Raw genomic sequence first — 18,722 nt, forward strand, 5'->3', positions numbered from 1 at the left:
GAGCTTTAGAGCTTTGCCTTAGGGACAGAATCTGCTTCACAGACATGGTCTCTAAGGATCAGAACAAAGCCTGAGAGACAATAATGGTGGTGGTGGACTCCTGCTGAGCTTAGTGCAACCAGATTTTCACCATAAATTTCTCTGTAGGTATTTACTAGCAGAGCCCAGCTAAGCAAGTGGTAATGGACTGTGCTACAGCTCTACAAAGGATGAAAACAGAATGTAATAAACTCAAAATACTTTCACAATAAAAGCAAATACTCTGAACCTCATCCAGAAAAGGACTTGTGAGTTGTCTTACGAACTTGTGAAGTTGCATTAGACATTGCAGAAATATTTGGAAACTGATTAGCCAGACTACGTGTGGGTAATTTTTTGTATTTCAGCTCCTAGAAACTGAACTGGTGTAGTTATAATCCCATTTTTTTTTTATTTGTTGTGTTATATGACACAGCCAAGGTCTGATCAGCCTGTTTCTGCCTCTGTGTTTGCCGCATACACCAAGCAGCATCTCTTGCTTTGTCTGTGGTCTCTTAACCATTTTCTAAGGTTAGCATGGATAGCAGCGCTGTCTGTTCAAGCTGACCAGCAGTGGACCTGTTTCTGTCCTGGACTGTTGTGGATCCTATGTGGACATAGCCCACAGACTCCCATATGCTATTTCCGAACTGCCAGCAGGGCCAGATGGGTGGTGGAGTGGCTAATGCAGATGGGATACACTGGAAGCCCATGCAGAAAGGGGGCAGCAGCATTTGGGGGTGCCAGGTTGAAGGTAAGAAGACCTTGTGTTCCTGGGGACACAGGGAGCACGGCCAGGAAAGCTCCTGTGTTGTTGCAGGAAGCCGACCCAGTGGGTTTGGTTTCAGCTTGGGTGGCACCAGGAAAATAATGAAACAGAATCCTCCAGATTTTTTTGGAAAGCCTCCAGCCATCTCTCTTTAAAGATAACACAGATTTGTGTTTAATAGACTTGGCTTCCTAAAGGCAGGCAGGAAAGTAGCGACCACTAACTGGACGAGTGTGATAGAGTAGGAACAGATGGATAATGATAATCGCAGTACATTCCCAGATCAGGGTCCCTCTGGTAATGTTGGTACACTTGGCATTTGCCTCACTAAACTGTTGTGTTGCCTGCCCCAGTGAGGTGGGATTCTCCTCTGGGCTTGGAGGAGCTGCTGAAGTGCTCAGGAAGGGGTGAACTCACTGAAAGGGCTCTCCGGCACTCACAAGGAAGAGCAGAGAAAGGTAGGAATGTGTACCCCTTTGGTGGACCCAAAGCTCTAGCTGCCCATATGAGCAGCCCTCTGGGCCTATGAGCAGGGAGAATGCTTCACCAAAAAGTCTCAGGAATTGCTTCATCTGACAGAGATATACACACATAGATCTCCTGCAAGTGCTGTAGCATCAGGTTAGGCTCAAGAACATAACATTCTTTGCAGACGCAGTAATATGGCTCTGTGATTCATTTACCCTATGACTCGGTGCTAGCATCAGAGCTACTGCAATTTCAGGTCTAAGGAATTACTATCCTATAAATAAAAGAATAATTGGCACAAAAGTAGCTAATTGGCATCTCAGCACTTTGATATATTCACTTACAATAGCATTTTGTGTTAGAACAGATTATGTGGGGTCGCTAATGCCGCTGTCTGTCTTCCTCTTTGTGCTTTCTGCAATGGACAGAAAAACATGCTGCAATCAGAGAGATAGTCTCTGCAAATTACTTGCTAAATTGAAGTCTACTCTGGAAATGAACTTTAAAAGTCAGCTGAACTGTACTGTCAGCATTGCAAAATAGAAAATTATATCAAATTTCAAACCACGGGCAAAGAAAGCAAGCTGGTTTGTTCTGGGGAACAGAACTAAAGCTGCTATATGCTGTAATCATTGATGATCCCTGTCAGGCTTTTCTGTAATCACAATACTTTCCTGGCGGGAAGGACACTTTATTTCTGATGTGGAATATGTTGCATTGGGCTTTAATGCTGCCTCAACACATTTATATGATATGTAATTCTTCAGTAATTCCCTTATAAGAAGGATTGCAGAAAACCTGTTACAGATGCTGTCGGTGACAGAAGCACCTAGAAAGAAGATTTTGTTTTCTGCTTCCTAGGTTAAAAGCAGTGCATGATCTTTTCTTTTCTTGAAACAAGATACTGTTTTTCCTAATAAATGGAAGTCCTCATTAAGTAAAGCAGTCTGCAGATTCCTGGAAAGGGAAAAACCCTCAGAAGCTGAACTGAAAAGGAATTTTCAGCAGAGAATGTACTTCATTTCATCTTGAGCTGGTTCTTATCTTCACCTTGTACCTCATTTTTATACAAGATCTGTGTGCAAATCTGTGTTGTGTGAAATGAAGGGTTTGGGGTTTTTCAGTTGGAGAGGTAACTGAATGAGTGTGTCCTGAGGTAGCTCCCAACGGGTTCAGTGGGAAGGGCACAGGGCCCACAGAAGACTGGGGAGTTGGGCTGTACCTGTTTAGGCAAGGTGTATAAACAGTGGAGTACATTAGTGGGTTTAAAGGGTGAACAGTGCCGCACCTGGAGACTTCAGGCCTTTTCCCCTTCAGCTCTCCTCTTTCTTGGGTCCGAGGAGGTGGTCCTGTCACAGCTGTGTCCCTGTGCCATGTCAGTCATCTACTGCCTGCTGCTCACTAGGGCACAGAGAGGAAACAAGCTGTCCTGAGCAGGGACTGATGCTTCAGCTAGGTGCTGGGTGCACGTGCATTTCTCACACAGTGAAACACTAATAGATCTGTGGGATAATTTGGCTTTATGTAAACATTCGTCAAGATGGCCAAACTGTCTGTGCTCAATGAAGGCAGCAGATCTGCAGTAAGTTACCCCACCACACAAGGCACCTATTTATAAGGAAAAGCAAAGCCCAAAGTTTTCAGCATTTTCTTAGTTTAGCAGCAAAGGCATAGCAGCTTTGAAAGACGTGCTGTTTTAATGGAGGTGCTCAGTTTTAGACAGCCAAAGTATTTTTAGGTGAATAGCATCCCTGGCCATAGTTTCTTTCACCAGAAATCTGCATAAGTAGTGGAAGCCCTGATTAGCCAGGGCTAGTGCCTTCCTTGTGAGAAAGTCAAGCTGCAAACCCATCACCAGCTGCCCAAGTCAGATCTGGTGGCAGAACAGGTCCCCTCACACCTCACTCCTAGCCTATGAATGTCAAACAGGGGCTTGCTTGCTCCCTTTCTCTTTTTTCTTTCCCTATCTGTAGCAACAGCTTAACTGAAACACCTGCTGTTTTGTATATTCCAATTGCATCTGCTATAAGATGTGTGTGTGCGTGTGTGTATATACAGATATATATGTGCAATACAATTCCTGTGCTTACCCACCAAGCATTGGTAAAGGAATGCACTCCTCATTCTTTGGGTTTTGAAAGATGTAGAGTTAAAGGGCAAACCACAAATCCAACTTAGGATATGTAGGAGCACAAATAACCACATCTTGTCAGGCAAATGACTGTTTAAATTATTTTTTCATCTCAACAGATAGGAAGCCGCAGCTACCGAAATGTACAGCTCAATAGGTAAAATACGCATCCAGTCTAGAAATAAAGTACATCTATTTTCAGATACCACAAAACACATGCTCATCAAGACGACCATTAAAAATTTAATTTCTTAAGAACGACAGCATTAGACTATTGAGAAGATCGAGCACTGGATAATGAAATGCGCAGGCAGAAAAGGGTACAATATCAAATGTGAGCTATAAGGCAAAGTAATTTTCTTAAGAAAATACAAATGTCCCAGCAGCCTTGGTGTAGGATAACTAAATTCTACGTTATCTTTGCAGTTTGATATGTAAAGTATGCATTTTTTAAAGGTCGTATAATTTATATATTTGTAAACAGTCTGCTGCTCCTTTTGCCTGCTTCTTTGGAAAGGTGCTGTAGCACAGGAGTTAATTTAAACACCCGCAATCCAAAGGTGAAGTCCCACTTTTTTATTTCCATTCTGGGTATTTTAGTTGTAGGAGCTGGTCACCAAGAGCTTTATCTGCAATGAAATAGGCTCAGAATATATAATGAAGATGATTAAGCCAGGCTTACTGAGTCATGCACTGAGCTGCGCCAGGAGGATGGTAACTGGAAGGAAAAGAAATCACACAACCTGATTAATAAATGAGTTAGCCCAGAAGGTAACCACAGAGGTGTCAGCTCAAAGATAGAAGGCTCCCCAAAGCCTAAGGTTGCCCAGGGAAACTGGGCTCTTCGGTATTCCTGCTGATCTGCAGGTGGTCACCAGTATAGTTTCCCCCAGACACCCCAATCTGTGGCATGACCAGGCTGCCAGGTACCATTTATCTTCTCTGTGGCAGGCAGTGGTAGCCAAGTGATAGGAATGGGAGGCCTCCCCAGCCTCATTCATCACCTGGCTTTGGAGACCACTTCAGTGAGCATCCAGTATTAAGTTATAAATGTAAATGTTGCCTTTAGCAGGGTTAATGAAATAAAGCTAATATGATTTTCTGGCAGTCTACCTGTAGATCAGATAGATGGGGAAAGGTGTTTGAGCATAGTATTGATTATATTGATTGCACTTCAGAATTTTCTTGGAAGTTTATTTTCAAAACTTTGTTCCTTGGGGACTTGATCTGCCTGCCACAATTTGTCTTAGCATATTTTTAACATCCAGACTACTTAACATCCCCTCTGTTGTCTTCCTCATGCTTGAACAGAGTTTTGTATTTTCTAAGTTGATATTTCAGCCTGTTTGGAAGGCAGGTGGGGAGGGCTAAGGGGGATCTACAAATAGCATCCTAGTTTGGAGCCAAGAGATTTGGAGTCTGACATGGCCATCTATGCGTGAAGCAGCGATCAGCTCCACAGAGGGTATATTACACTCACCTTAAAGGACCTTCATGGCCAAAACAATGCTGAAGAAAATCAGACTTGCTCCTCAGCTCTCCATGCAAAGTGTTCTTTTTAACTACATATTAAATGATGGCAGCATTGAACACTGGTCCATGGCAGAGGCTACATTTCCAGTTCCTGCCCCTGCATCTTCTCTCTAGGATGAGTTTCAGCTTAAATATGGCCTCGTTATGTGGGATATCATAAAATTTACTGGCATGGAAACAAATAGTGCTATACAGTACAGAATTACGTGAAGTTATTGCATTCACCTGTATTGTGTCAGATATAAACAAGACTGATGTAAAAGGTGTTGCCAAATTGGGAACCTGCCCACATCTTTGAACTCTTGTTTAGGATCAGCATTGCACAATATACTGACTCTAAAAGGAGCAGAAGAGAAACAACATAAAATTAAGCCAAAAGCAGTGTTTTTGTAACAGGTAAGAAAGACATTGAGGATTTGATAAATATTTTTAATTGTTCATAGTTGTGGTATTTTCAACAGGGTTTTGTTTGTTTTTTTTTTTCTAAAATAAAATATCCATGAGCTCTTCCCAGCAGTTACAGATCCCTTGGATGGAACAACTACTTTGTTGGGAAGGGGAGGTTCAGGAATGCAGAAGACAGAACCTTACAAAAGCGGCCACTGTGCCCCAGCCACCCCTGTGCCCCAGCCAGGAAGTGGCCAGAGGGGCTGCCAGTTTTAACTAGAAATTAGAAAGCTAATAATATGGGTAAGCAAAGTTCAACCTGACTACTGCTTTAGTAAAGCAAAGTCCAGGCCTGTGGGTGAGGGTAAAGGACTTGTGAGTTTGTACAGTAACAACATTCCTGTTGTCTAAATTAACTAGTGGAATACGATGGGAGCAGCAGACTTTCATACAGGAGAAGATTTATTTTTTTCTGAGTCTCCCTTAGCATGGTAGTCACCAATGCAAAGTTTCCACCTTGTTGCATTCACGTTTGTAAGAGGAAAATCAATTTATCATATACTGGATCTGAGTAAATTTAACTTTGCAGAAAACAGTTTTCCTACAAGGTTACATTTGCATCCCAAAACTTACTTTCAGGGATTTAACACCTCTCCCCTGGTTATGGCACATGAATGAAAAGCAAGGAATACTGAGTTTATCCCCTTCAATGATTTATCTTTATTTTTATCTTTTCTGTGTCTGTACATAGTGTTCTTGCCTGGCTCTTACATACATAATATGGGAGTACAAGTACGGGTTGTGTCTAAGTGGTTTGTTGCTCTGCTGTAACATTTATTAGTGGCAAAACATATAGCCAAAACACATAGCTATGGTAGAAAATGTATTCCTTGAAGAAATTGTATGTTGCATCTTATCCAATCTGACACGTTCTCTTAAGTTAAAAAGGAGAGATAAAAGTGGGTGTGGGAGGGGTTTTTTCCATTTAGGAGCAACAGATTTACAATGTGAATATAAATGGGATTTAAAATTGGAGCTGAAGAAAAAATCCAATGAAAGGAAGTGTGGTTTTAGAAAGTGGAACGGCCACTTGAAATCTCAACAGACTCAAGTTTGGTGACATAATCAGGGAGCCACAAAGGTGGTATAAAGCTCATTATTCCCTTTAAAGCCTGTCCTGGATCCTGCCCCTCTGATCCAAAGGACTTGGCTGCATTGTGGCACTCCCACCAAGTCACCATGCGAGAGGCTGGCTTTTCTGCCAAGGTAAAGCCAGGGCTCTATTTTTAGGCAGCCACCAGAAGGGTTTTTGGGAAGCATATCACAGAGCAGCAATGTAGGAGCTGGGGAGCTGCCAAACAACCATTTTCTAGCTCTCCACCCTTGGGCATGTAGGACCTGCATGGGCTCATTGTCTGCAGGTTTTTGTCTTAGCAGGGGAAGGCAGAGCTCTGGGTTGGACCACTAATCATTACATAGCAGAGCTACTGAATGGCTGCAGTGAATTTAAAATCATTGCACTGTAGTTATCCACCAGTGTACATTACATTGGAATTAGAGGTCACTTTTTCTTTCTTTACAAGGTGAAAACATTGTAAGTGAATCCTTAATTTTGAGTACGCTAATTCCAAGACATTTGCAGATGCTGAGTGGTTTCCTGAGTGGTTCCTCTCTCAAGAGAAACGTCAAATGCATTTAATCAGCCTCATTTAGAGTTCTACAACATCTGCAAATGAATTATTAACAATCTCAAATGTTGTTGAATGATCCAAAAGTCAGGAATAGCATGGTTCTTCAGATAATCAGCTCTGATTCAGGGCTTCTGCTTTCACTTTATGTACTAGAGGCGCTGCATCTGCCTGCTGCTACTAACTGGAGTTCCTTGTAGCTTGGATAAACCTCTCTGGAGGTGCTTGGGTAGCTGAACACATGTAAAGTGCAGGTGGCATCCAGCTGTGTCTCTATAAATTTATACATCCTGTAGTAAATAGCCACCGATCGGTGTGCATCTTGGAGGGAGGTGAAGGATGCTCCAGGGAACACAGTCCCCATGTGGCAGTCATCACTGCACACAACTGTTATCCACTGAGGTGCTCCATTCCCATTACGCTACTTATGACATGAAGCTGTAGAAGATTGGTCTGGGTAAGTTTTGCCTTTGAGAAGCAAGTTTGAGTCATCAGTTTTCTTAGCAACAGCAAGAATGGCAGGATAAAGCTGTGAAGCAGAGCATGATTCAGGATGCCCAAGTTCCAGCCTCAGCTTGCCCTTTGCCATGTTCAGAAAATCATAGATAGCTTACACTGAAAAACATGTTATCTTGTAAAGTGCTTTGAGCAATGCTAACGACTGTCACATTATATGCAACACAGACCCCTTCCATTGCAATGTGGAAATGCCCCTTTAGAAAAAATAATTGCAGCAATCTAATTTCTTCAGGTGAGGTAATGTGGTGACATTAATTTTTGAATCAACAAATGCTCTCATTTACGAGCCCCAGCTGACAAAATGATGGAGCCATCGAGATCAAGATGCAAACAAAACGCTCACTGTAGCATGTGAATTAATGAAAAAAATAGCAGCCCCAAATGTTAACTCTTATAGATACCAATACAATGAATTCTGGTGTATGTAGAAAGAAGAAATCCCTCGGGTCTTTAGAAAGGTGTTCAGCAGCCTGTTACATTCAGACCAGATTTGTGTTCAATGTGCTTGTTGGGGAAGACCTTAAGTATGAGGACACGATAAAGCTTACTGCAGGTTTTAAGAGGGAGATGTGAGCAGAAACATTTTCCTTTGCTGGAAAAAAGACGTTGATAAACAGAGTACAAACCAGCTGCATCTGGGATGCTGTCAAATGGTGGCACAATAGAGGAATTTAAAATCTGCTCCTTACTTTGCCTGAGTAAAAATTGCAGGGCAGTCACTTTATTCTTCATATAATTATAATAATAAACTTGATAGTGTATCTGTTATGGATTATGTATTCTGTGTGCATTATTAACAACATGACTGTTTGTCCCACTATACTCATAAGGAAAACATAAAACACAGACAAATGATAGCAGAAGCGTCTGTGGTTATTAAGAACAATTAAGCACTACACAGCCTCTATGCAGGGATCCGCTCTGGTGTGGTTTAATGGAGCAGATCTCCTGTTATAGTGTACATTTTGATAATGCTGTCTTGCATATTTAGGTATATCTATCTGCTCTACTGCAACAGCTTTGATTACATAGCAAGAGGCAGCTATACCCACCAAGAGGGTGCTGCCTATTCAATACGTGCTGGTTTAATTTAATTTTGAAATTGAGTTTGAGATTCATTTATTAGAAATGAAGAACTTCACAGGGTGATTTGCAGCCCACTTTCTGTAGCTAGAAGAGGAAAAGGTATTGATGTCTCTTTTTAGCGTGAAATCAGCCTAAAATTTCCAGTTGTTCTGTTATACAATGTGGTGGGCACAGAGGTAAGACTGTCCTATAGTTCCTCAGGCCTTCCTTTTCTCCCTTTTTAAAAATGGGGGCTTATGTTTCCCCTTTTCCAGTCAGTGGGAATGTCACCAGACTGCCATGACTTCTCAGATACAATGGACAGCGGCTCAGCTACTTTGTCGGCTAGTTCCCTCAGGACCCGCAGATGCATCTTGTCAGGTCCCATGGATTTGTGCACCTCCAGGTTCCTTAGATGATCCCAAACCTGATCTTCTCCTACAGCAAGTGGTTCTTCATTCTTCCAATCCCTGCCTTTGCCTTCTATGTGGGCAGTGTGGCTGGAGCTCCTGCTGGTGAAGACTGAGGCAAAAAAGCCATTGACCACCTTAGCCTTCTCCATGTCCCAGGTAACCAGGTCTCCCATTACCTTCTGGAGAGGGCCCACATTTTCCTAACATACCTATAGAAGTTTTTCTTTTTGCTCTTGATGTCTCTGGTTGGTTTTAGTTCTACTATCTAGGAGAAATTTAGCTTTTCTAACCTGATCCCTGGCTGCTCGGATTATTTCTCTGTATTCCTCCCAGGCTACCTGTTTTTGTTTCCACTCTCTGTAAGCTTCCTTTTTGTGTTTGAGTTTTTCCAGGAGCTCCTTGTCCATTGATGCAGACCTCCTGGTGTTTTTGACTAACTTCCTCTTTTCTGGGATGCATCCCTCCTGAGCTTGGAGGAGGAGATCCTTGAATATTAACCAGTTTTCTCGGGCCCTTCTTCCTTCCAGGGCTTTATCCCATGGAACTTTGCCAAGAAGATCCCTCAAGAAGCCTAAGTCTGCTCTCCTGAAGTCCAGGGTAGAAAGCTTGCTAAATGCCCTCCTCACTACCCTAAAGATCTTGAACTCCACCACATCATGGTCACTACAGCCAAGGCTGCCCTTGAGCTTTACATTCCCCATCAGCCTCTGCTTATTGGTGAGAACAAGGAATAATAATAGCAAGCTACATTCACATACCTGCTGTAAAACATTGCTTTGACATAGGCAACATTTTACATTAACTTTTGAATAAAACAAGACCCTTTAAACCAAAAATCCCACTGCCTGATAGTTTTATTTTCCACTTGAAGAGGACATCAAATACATGCAGAGCCAAATCCCTTAGGAAGGCCCTCATGTCTGGGGACTTCTGGTGGCGTTAGAGGAATGATGTTGCCACCGGTATCAGCTCATGGGAAAGAGGAGAATCACAGAGCAATGCGAAGACCCATGTTGGGGCTGGCTGGGTTGTGCTGAGAGCCATCTGAGCACGATTTTAGGACAAAGCGGAATTGAAGGGTGGCACTTCAAAGCATTTTCATCTCCATTTCCTCAGCACTGCGGTGCGCTGCTGGGAGGAGGTATGGCTGCCTCCCAGCTGCCATAACACGTGTTGCTCAGCCCTGCATCACTGGGGCGAGGGTGATGCTCCTCTGAGCCTGCAGCTCACCAACTCCTGTGGGGGGACATGGAAAACTTCCTTTTTAACGCGCCTCTGTATATCACCATTGAAAGAAGGGAGGGCAGTAAAAGGGGAAAAAATGCAATTTGCAATTTTAATTTTCACTGTGAAAAAAAACAATAGACAAATTTGTATCTGTTTTAGCCATGAGGCATGAGCTTTGGTGTGTGGCTTGACTATCCACCCAGACTTGGGGGCAGAGAGCACACATACATACATGTGCTTTAAGGATACTGCTACAAAAAGGAAACGCAAGGAAGCACATTGAGAACCACCTTGGTATCCTGCTCATGCTTTGAGCTGTCTGAGGCAGGAGAAATGTGCTGTTTCAGGGTCTGTGCAAGAATCAGGGAGAGATTATTGTCTGCAGTCCTGCTTTAGTCCTGCTAAAGATCCTTTAAATCATCTAGTCTGGTATCATGTTATTGTTTATTAAGTGTTTTGCATAGCATGTTTGTGACCACTGTTTGCATCTATTGAAACTCTGTGTGTGTGTATGTGAATAAGGGCAGAACGGAAGTCTCCTGTAAATTATGACCTTGGAAAGCAAATATGGAATTACAAAGCTGTGCACTGAGAACCGAAAACATTCATTTATGTCTCAGTATTCTTTTTTTTTATTACTTTTCCATAGTTCCATGTATTATGTAATTAACTATTAAATGTTACTGTTTTGTCCAAATTTTCTGGACTATGAGGATTGAAAAAAACAGTATTAAGATCAAGGAGAATAACAGTATTAGGAATCAAGGTGCTAAAATATATTATTTGTTTCAAGCACAGTTTGGTTTTGAATAAAATGCAGTGATTCAAAGTTTGCAGTGATTCCAAGTTTGCAGTGTCACAGGCAAGTGCATCTCGAATGGCAACAGATTTGTCCTCCATTAAAGTACAGAAGTGAATTTCACTATGGTATCTTTTCAGTATCATATTGAATGTTTTGACTCATCCAAATAACAGGAAACTGAAGCTCTGACTGAACTCTTATCATCCGCAATTGCTCAGGGTTATAGTGACACTGAAGATGAAATCTTATTTATGCATCCTTTGTACTTCGCTTCATCAGACATTGCCTCACCAAAAATCATCCCCACCCCACTTAGCAGAGATGAGCTGCTGAAGAATACCACAGGGAAAACCACTTTTAAACTATAATCCTGGAAATGCTTATGCCTGAGCTGTCCTAGTGAAAACCATGTCTGACTCACAGAGTTACACAAGCACATTTCCTTCTGTAAAAGAGCCAGAGCTTTTCCAGAACATCCACTGCAGGTTTTAACAGCATCTCAAGAGACATTTCAAGTGTCCAGGTAATGTAGTGAATAATAATGGTTCTTTGTATACTTATTTATAGGTGTAACATTAATTTAATGGAAATAATATTTCATTGGGAATAATTTTTCATTTCATTGGAAATAATACTTTATTAGACAAAAAACCATGATGTTACCTACAGGGTGAGTTCTCTGCTTGCCTTGCACTGGAGCCCATCTCTTTCTTTGTGGTAGCCCTTACAAGAGATAGTGAGGAACCTGCCTGCAGAGCTTCCCAGAGTTGCTGCTACACACAAAGGTTCAATTTTTTTATTTATTTAGAGCTTTGTCATAAAGTCTGTCTCAGCTGGACAGATCATCTTCCTCCCACTGCCAAGTGATATTATCAATTATGTGGGCCCAATTTTCTGGAAAGATAATGCAGTTACTGCCTTGGTTGACTTCAGCAAGCTTTTCAGGTACACGCTGCCCTTAAAGATAATGCCAGTCAGTGTTCTCACAGCCCAGAAAAGCAAATGTGTGCTGCCAACTTATTCTATAATAAAATACTAAACTCCGGAAGAGCTGTCTGTGGAAGTAAAAAGATATGTTTCCATTTCACATTAGTATGACTTTATCAACTGCCACAAAGAAAACACAGTCTATTGTCCAGAAATAATTTATTCATCAACAATAAAACACTGAATAGAAAAAGCCTTGTAAATAAAACTATATATATAATGCTTTATTTTTTTTATTTGATACTCCACAAAAGACACTACAGACAGTAACAAAATAATCCAATTAATCTTAAAAATTTCAAATTATAATTGTCATTCTTCATTTATCGTGTTTTATTAACAATGTAAAGGTCTTTTGTTTACATATTATAGGTTTACTTGATTTCATTAAATTGTTTCTTAAAACACTTCAAGCAATTTGTTGGTTGCCCCATAATTTATAACATATATAAGTATATCAATAAACAATATAACAGCTCTGAGAAAGATATGCAGACTTTTCAATGGTAAGTAGTCTACCATAGGTTGTTCAGTGGGAGAGCGGGAATAAATCACAACTGAATTGGGATAGAAGTCAACACATTGAAGAGAAATAATGTTTGGGGAACAATTACATGTTTTCCATTGCCCGTTTAGTAATGTGATCACTTTCAAGCTCTGATTTCTCCTGGTTTAGATACTCTAACACCTTTGTTAGCATATCCTCATCAAGATACTGCCTGTTTTGGGTGTCATCAGTTTCTCCGGCCATGGAAAGCCTTTTGCTGAGTGAAGCCAACTTCGCAGCCTCCTGTGGTCCCAGCTGACTTAGGTGCTCCCTGATGGCCTGGTCCAGCTGATCGTCTTTCTGCAGGTTGCTCTCAGAAGCTGGAACTGGGACTCGTTTCATCTGGTTCATATTGATAACTTCGGGATATTTTGCCAACACCTTTGCCAAGTAATCGGCCAGCTCTTCATCCTTCTCATTCAGTTTCTCATACTCCAGTTGTTGCCTTTCCAAATCGTTCAACCAGGCAGCCTTAGGAAATGGGTGTCCTTTCAATCTTCGGGGAATGTAAGACAGTCTTGGCAAATCATTTTCTTGATTAAGATGATTTAGGAAGTAGGAGGGATTCTGATTAGCTAAATTGTCAGTTCCCAGAAGACTGACTATATCTTCAACATTGAGGTCTTCAGGTAGATTTTCTGGAATAAGATTAAGAGGCTGCTTCATGTACCCATTTTTAGAGTTTACATTATGTTTAAATATATCTCTCTGTCCTAGATTGGTTTCAGTGATCTCGTCGAGGTCTTCTGGGAATTCTGCTTCCTGCTCAGCTTCCAACCTTTCACTCTGAAGCTGCTTTTTTTCTCCAGATTTCAACATGTCTATTAAATCCTCGGGAGGAATTTGTAAATTCCTTGAGATTTCTATCAGCTGAGCTATAGACTGTGGATCAAGTTGCTTATCCAAAAATGTGGGTGCTCTCTTTTCCTCAAGTTCTCCTCCAGTCCTTAATTTCCTATTCCCAGCACCACCCATCAGCCTCTTCAGGTAATAATTCATTAGTTTTGAAACATCCTGTGACATTTGACCTTTATTGTCTCTTCTTATTTCATCCTCAAGGAAGTTGAGTTTCCCTGATCTTTTCATTTCATCGTCAATCTCCTCTTCATGTTTATCGATTTCCTCTTTGCTATCTTTTATCTCCTCCTGAGTTTGACTTTCCACTTTTTCTTCTATGGGATTCCAATCTTCTCCTCCAACCACATCTTCATAGGCAATGTTATTCACTTTGTATACATCATCTTCATCATCTGCATACAATTTCTGGTCCTCATCCAACCTTTCTTTCTTATGGTTACTAGGTCCTGCCATCTTCCCCAACTCCTGAAACACAGACTCCAACGTAGCAAGGCTTTGGGGTGTGTATTGCTCTTCCACTATTTCATTAGTACGCTTGAAAGGACTATCTCTTGAACTGTCTTCATAGTGACCAAGTGGCATTTTGAGATATTTTTGCCATCTCTCAGGCCACTTGTAAGCCTCATAATCATCAGTTCCTCCAGCTGGAAGATTGCTGTCAGAACTCGGACCATAAAGCTTATTCTCCTTTGGGCCAACTTTTGACTCTTTCTCAGCTTGCCTCAAGGCTTCCAACATAACCTTAACCCACTGGGACTCATCTTCAGTCAAAGAATCCCTTAAATTATCTGGTAGGTGAACTTGATCTTTGCTTTCTTTCTGTTGCAGGAGGTATGGGATGCTCTGATAAGAGTTGTAATCAGGGCTGCTTTCTCCTTTGTTAGTTTGCTTGCGAAGATCTTCTATGTATTCCAAAGCCTTGATCATATCAGGATTTGGAAACCTTTGTAAGTTTTTCATTACATAGTCTGGATCTTTCTGAAGCAGCTGATGCTGCTGGAAGGAAGCTGCATCAACCCAGCAGATCAGGACAAAGAAAAAGGTAAGAGTTTCTCCAAGTTGGAAGGTTTTAGTTTCTGCCATGTTTAAAATGTTTCCTTGAAATAAAGAGGAAGAAGAAAAAAAAAAAAAAAGAAAAAAGAAGCAGTTAACATATGGAGACAGTCTTAGGAAACAGAGAAGTAAAATAGAAATTGGTATTTTAAACTCATCATGAAGAATACCACCAGTACTACACATGTTTTTATTAATTATTGAAATCTAATATAACTTGTACATGGAAGCTGTATATTTTGGGAAATATGAGGTTTTCTGAGTCTTTTCTAAGATTCCTCAGTTACTGGAAATTATCAGTTTCCTATACTAGAAATTTCTTATCTCTATACTCAAAATAGTTTATGAACATTGATTTCCCAGCGGCAGCACCAGAGAATAAAATGTAATTCCTATTTAGCTCATGAAATGCCGATAGAGGAATCTAGATGTCATTTTGATTATCAAAATGAAGACCTCAAATGGTAAAATCAGTATATCCATATATTTAAATGCCATTTTTAATATTTAAACTATTAAAACTGCATATAGAAATACTTTGTGAGATTATTCCATAGGGCATGTAATTTCATGCCTGGGTAATACAGCTGAATGATGCTATACTGCAATAAAATTAATGTAATGAAGTGGAGAGCATGGCATATAAAACAACTTGCAAGTTTATTTCTCTCATTCCTGTCTGTGTCATTACTTTCTTTTTCTATAGATCATAAAAAAAAATATTATTTGGATTACAGTTGAATTTTAATTACAAGACTCTATGGCTGAACGTTTTTCCTATGGGTAATAATCCCTTATATGAAGGACACACTATAATTTATCCTAAAGGTACAATATAATTCTACTGAATCCTTTGAAACCCATCTTGGAAATGAGCTTGAGTAGGTAGGTTCTGAGTGGTGATTTCATTCATTCATTGATTTCAACAGACATTGAATCAGGTCCCAAGACAGGCAGAAACATCAGCATTGGCAAAAGTGGGCTAAATTCAGTTAGAATAGATCAGTAGAAGCCTAAGTTTAGTCAGTCTGCCCAGCTTAAGTCAGCAAGCAGTAAAGTCTGAAACAGAAGTGGGAAAAATATGCTTCTGACTAAGATTACAGCACTGCTGCATATGAGGATAGAGCCGCACAAGCCCAGTCTTGCAGGGAGCTGAGCACCCTTCACCCAGTGTAGAGAAACACTGCCATCGCTCATTCCCTGGGAGATGCTCAGACACTGATACACCAGGCTGTGAGACTGATGGTTAGATACTTTTCTGATCCAGTTGCTTTAATAAGGTAGAATTATGAGAAAGAAATGATGAAGAAAGAAACCACTTTGATTAATTAACCTATTTTGGTTCGTTTGGTTTTTGGCTTGGTAAAAGCATCTTGCTGAGCCGCAGGTGGTTCAGTTTATCATGAAAGAGCTACACGTACCACTATTTACCCCCTGCTGCAAGTAGAAAGTGAGTGTGAATACACTCATTTCAGTTCACTTGTAGATTTTTCCACTCAGTTTTTGTTCCTAACATAATATGACTTAACTAAAGTTAACTAAATACCCTAACTAAATATGACTAAACTAAATAGTTAAAGCAGTACCAGTTCAGACAGCTGCTTTTTGGTTGGTTGGGGTTTTTTGGGTTGTTTTTTGTTTTGTTTTTTTTTTCTGAACAAGGTAACAGCTGTAATAGCAAACAATTTCCTTGAACATTTCTGACTTCAAGCCTCGGTACATTTGAGCATTGATTTTACAAAGGCTTAGTTCCAAACAACTAATTAGAAGGTCCCACCCTCCAGATCTGAGTTTTCCCTGAAAAAAAAGCCAAGACATTCCTTCATTTTCTGTCACAGAAAAGGCATTAATTCAATACATAAATTTATATCTCCCTGAAGAAAGAAAACACTTCACTACTTCTTGCAGCAAGTAAATGAAATTAAGACTTTCTTTTCCGTCAGAGAGACTGGTTATGAACAGAGTTAGTTTGATTAGCGTATGAGAAACTGTCCTTTCCAAGGGGTGGGGGAAGGGAGAGTTGTTCCATAATTATCTGTCAGGCACCTCCCACTTACAGACGCCAGGAACTCAACCTCCTTCCCTGCACATAATCATGTATTGTTAGAGCCTTTGTAAGAGCCATCAGCATCCCATTAGAATCAAAATGTGCATAGCAGGGCAAAGTTCAGTTTAGTGTTCCACACGAAACTGATATTGCTCAATGAGACATTTCTGCAGCAGGAATAAAAGGGCATTGGCTACCCTCTGCATATTTTGGGTGCATTTGTCTCTAAATCAATTTTCACTTCTTTTTTATTAGTAGATGATACTTGAAAACCTTGTCAAATGGATCTGGGAATGATTTCTTTTAAAATCTTTGAGTTCAGGTCATAAAACCTTGTCATTAAATATACCGCGTTACCTAGGGTCAGAGGACTCCTCCCCAGTCTTTCAGACTTTAATCCCATTTAAACAAAACAGGTAATATTTTTTACTATCCTTAGGATTTATACTAAACATTTTCTTCTGTGCCTCTCAAAGGAGAATATATTAAAATGGCTGTTTTGTCTGCAGATAGATGATTGTGAAGCTAGCCTAGACAGGGAGCCTAATAGCTAATAGCTATTCCATTAGCACCTAACAAACAGGAAAATCATCTTTTCGCCAACAAATATAGAGGTTCCTATTTACAAATTAGGCAATCGAGTTCACAATCTGACATGTACAAAGGCAATGCAGACTGGCAGAAGTTCCCTCAAAACAGACTAAAAAATAAATCTTCTTTCTGGGATGTTTCCATGGTAGCACTAATTTTTTCTCATGATCTCTCTCAGCAGCCGTCTCCGATGTAAATGCAATGTTTCCAGTGAAAAATTGGGATGAAAACTCATAACTTTTCCTATGGATGAGTCCCTGCCCTGAAAGTCTAAGGGGGAATCTGATAGCAGTTTTCCATAAGGAAAATACAGAAATATATCACACATTCTTCCTTCCACTCACTTTTGCAATCAATAACAAACACAATTGCAGTAAATTTCCCTTGTTTTTAATTCTATCCAACCCTTTACTGTCTGCAAGGGACTCAAAACATTAACAAAAATAAAAATATGGTGAGGAAAAGGGGAAAAAAAACAATTCCCAAGCAGTTCTGAATGTATATACCGCCTGTCTTTTTATGCATACATCTGGAAAGTTGTCAGATGTGTTTGCATCCAGAGAACCTCTTAGCCTGTATTTTGAAGCGACTGATATGCCATGTTGGCAAGCTGGCACTCCTGAACGCAGTCACAGACAGAAACACAATACTTTCTGCCTTTGGCCACGATATATAGATGATATATAGATGTAGATGTAGATGATAGAGATAAAAGACAGAGATGTAGATAGACATAGACAGATATAGATAGATATAGATACAGATTAGATATAGATGATATAGGTATAGATGCAGAATGTATCTTTCACTATAGGTCTGTATTTTGCAGACATATGTTTCACCACCAACGCCAGCTACAGCCCATCACCTCTCTGCTGTAGCTCGCGCTTTAGCTAAGGCTCTCTCTTTGCCGTGGGTCCCTCCCTGGTGGCAGCCTGTTCCGCGGTTCCCGGCCGCCCCCCGGCGCAGCCCCTACCTGCCAGCGCCGCTCCCGCCGCTCCCGCCGCCGCCGCCGCCGTCGTTTTCAGCACCGGACAGCGCCCGCTTATACTGCCCTCGCCGCCCGTGACGTCAGCCGTGAGCTCATGCCCCGCCCGGGCGGCGGAGACTCGGCAGGGCCGCGCCGCGGCCGCGGGGAGCGGGTCGTGGGGAGCGGGAGCCTCCCCGGTGTCCCCCACTGCCGTCAAGGGTAGAGAGAACATGGGGAGGGGAGGGAGATGAAAGGGAGATGGCGGGGGGGGGGGGGGGGGGGGGAGAAGGAAAAAGGCAAAGGAAAAAAATAGGAAAACAGAAAAAGGAAAAAACGGGGAAAAAATAAATAAAAGAAAATAGAAAGAAAACAAAAGGGGGAGAAAGAGGGGAGAAGGAAAAAAGATTAAAGGTAAAAAGAAAAGGAAAAACAAAGAAAAAAGGAAAAAAGGGGAAAAAAGGAAAAAGGAAGGAAGGAAAACAGAGAAAAGAGGGAAAGGAAGAATAGGGGGAGAGAAAAAAAGGAGAGAGAAAAATGAAATGAAATTAAATTAAATAAAATAAAGAAAAATAAAATTAAAAAAGAGAAGAAAATAAAGAAAAAAAAAGAAAAAGAAAAAGAAAAGGAAAGGAAAAGAAAAGAAAAGAAA

The 18,722-nt window shown here is 40.9% G+C and overlaps 1 protein-coding gene across 3 annotated transcripts; it reads right to left on the reverse strand.

Moving 5' to 3' along the window:
• Positions 1-12,149: 12,149 nt before the first annotated feature.
• Positions 12,150-18,211, reverse strand: SCG2 (secretogranin II). Of its 3 annotated transcripts, none has more exons than XM_057417191.1 (2): positions 18,080-18,211; positions 12,150-14,509 (listed from the first exon to the last, which is right to left on the reverse strand). In XM_057417191.1, exon 2 carries the CDS (start codon positions 14,493-14,495, stop codon positions 12,618-12,620), a length of 1,878 nt encoding a protein of 625 aa, XP_057273174.1. In that variant the 5' UTR covers positions 14,496-14,509; positions 18,080-18,211; the 3' UTR covers positions 12,150-12,617. The 3 variants fall into 3 exon arrangements, with proteins under 3 accessions (XP_057273174.1, XP_057273176.1, XP_057273175.1); XM_057417193.1 differs by having other exon boundaries at positions 17,972-18,108; XM_057417192.1 differs by lacking the exon at positions 18,080-18,211 and adding an exon at positions 17,913-18,062.
• Between the last annotated feature and the right edge of the window lie 511 nt (positions 18,212-18,722).

Source organism: Pezoporus wallicus, unplaced genomic scaffold, assembly GCF_028554395.1.
Source record: "Pezoporus wallicus isolate ANWC-B61680 ecotype Strahan unplaced genomic scaffold, APGP_CSIRO_Pwel_v1 contig_360, whole genome shotgun sequence".
In the NCBI taxonomy this organism is placed as follows: Eukaryota; Metazoa; Chordata; class Aves; order Psittaciformes; family Psittacidae; genus Pezoporus; species Pezoporus wallicus.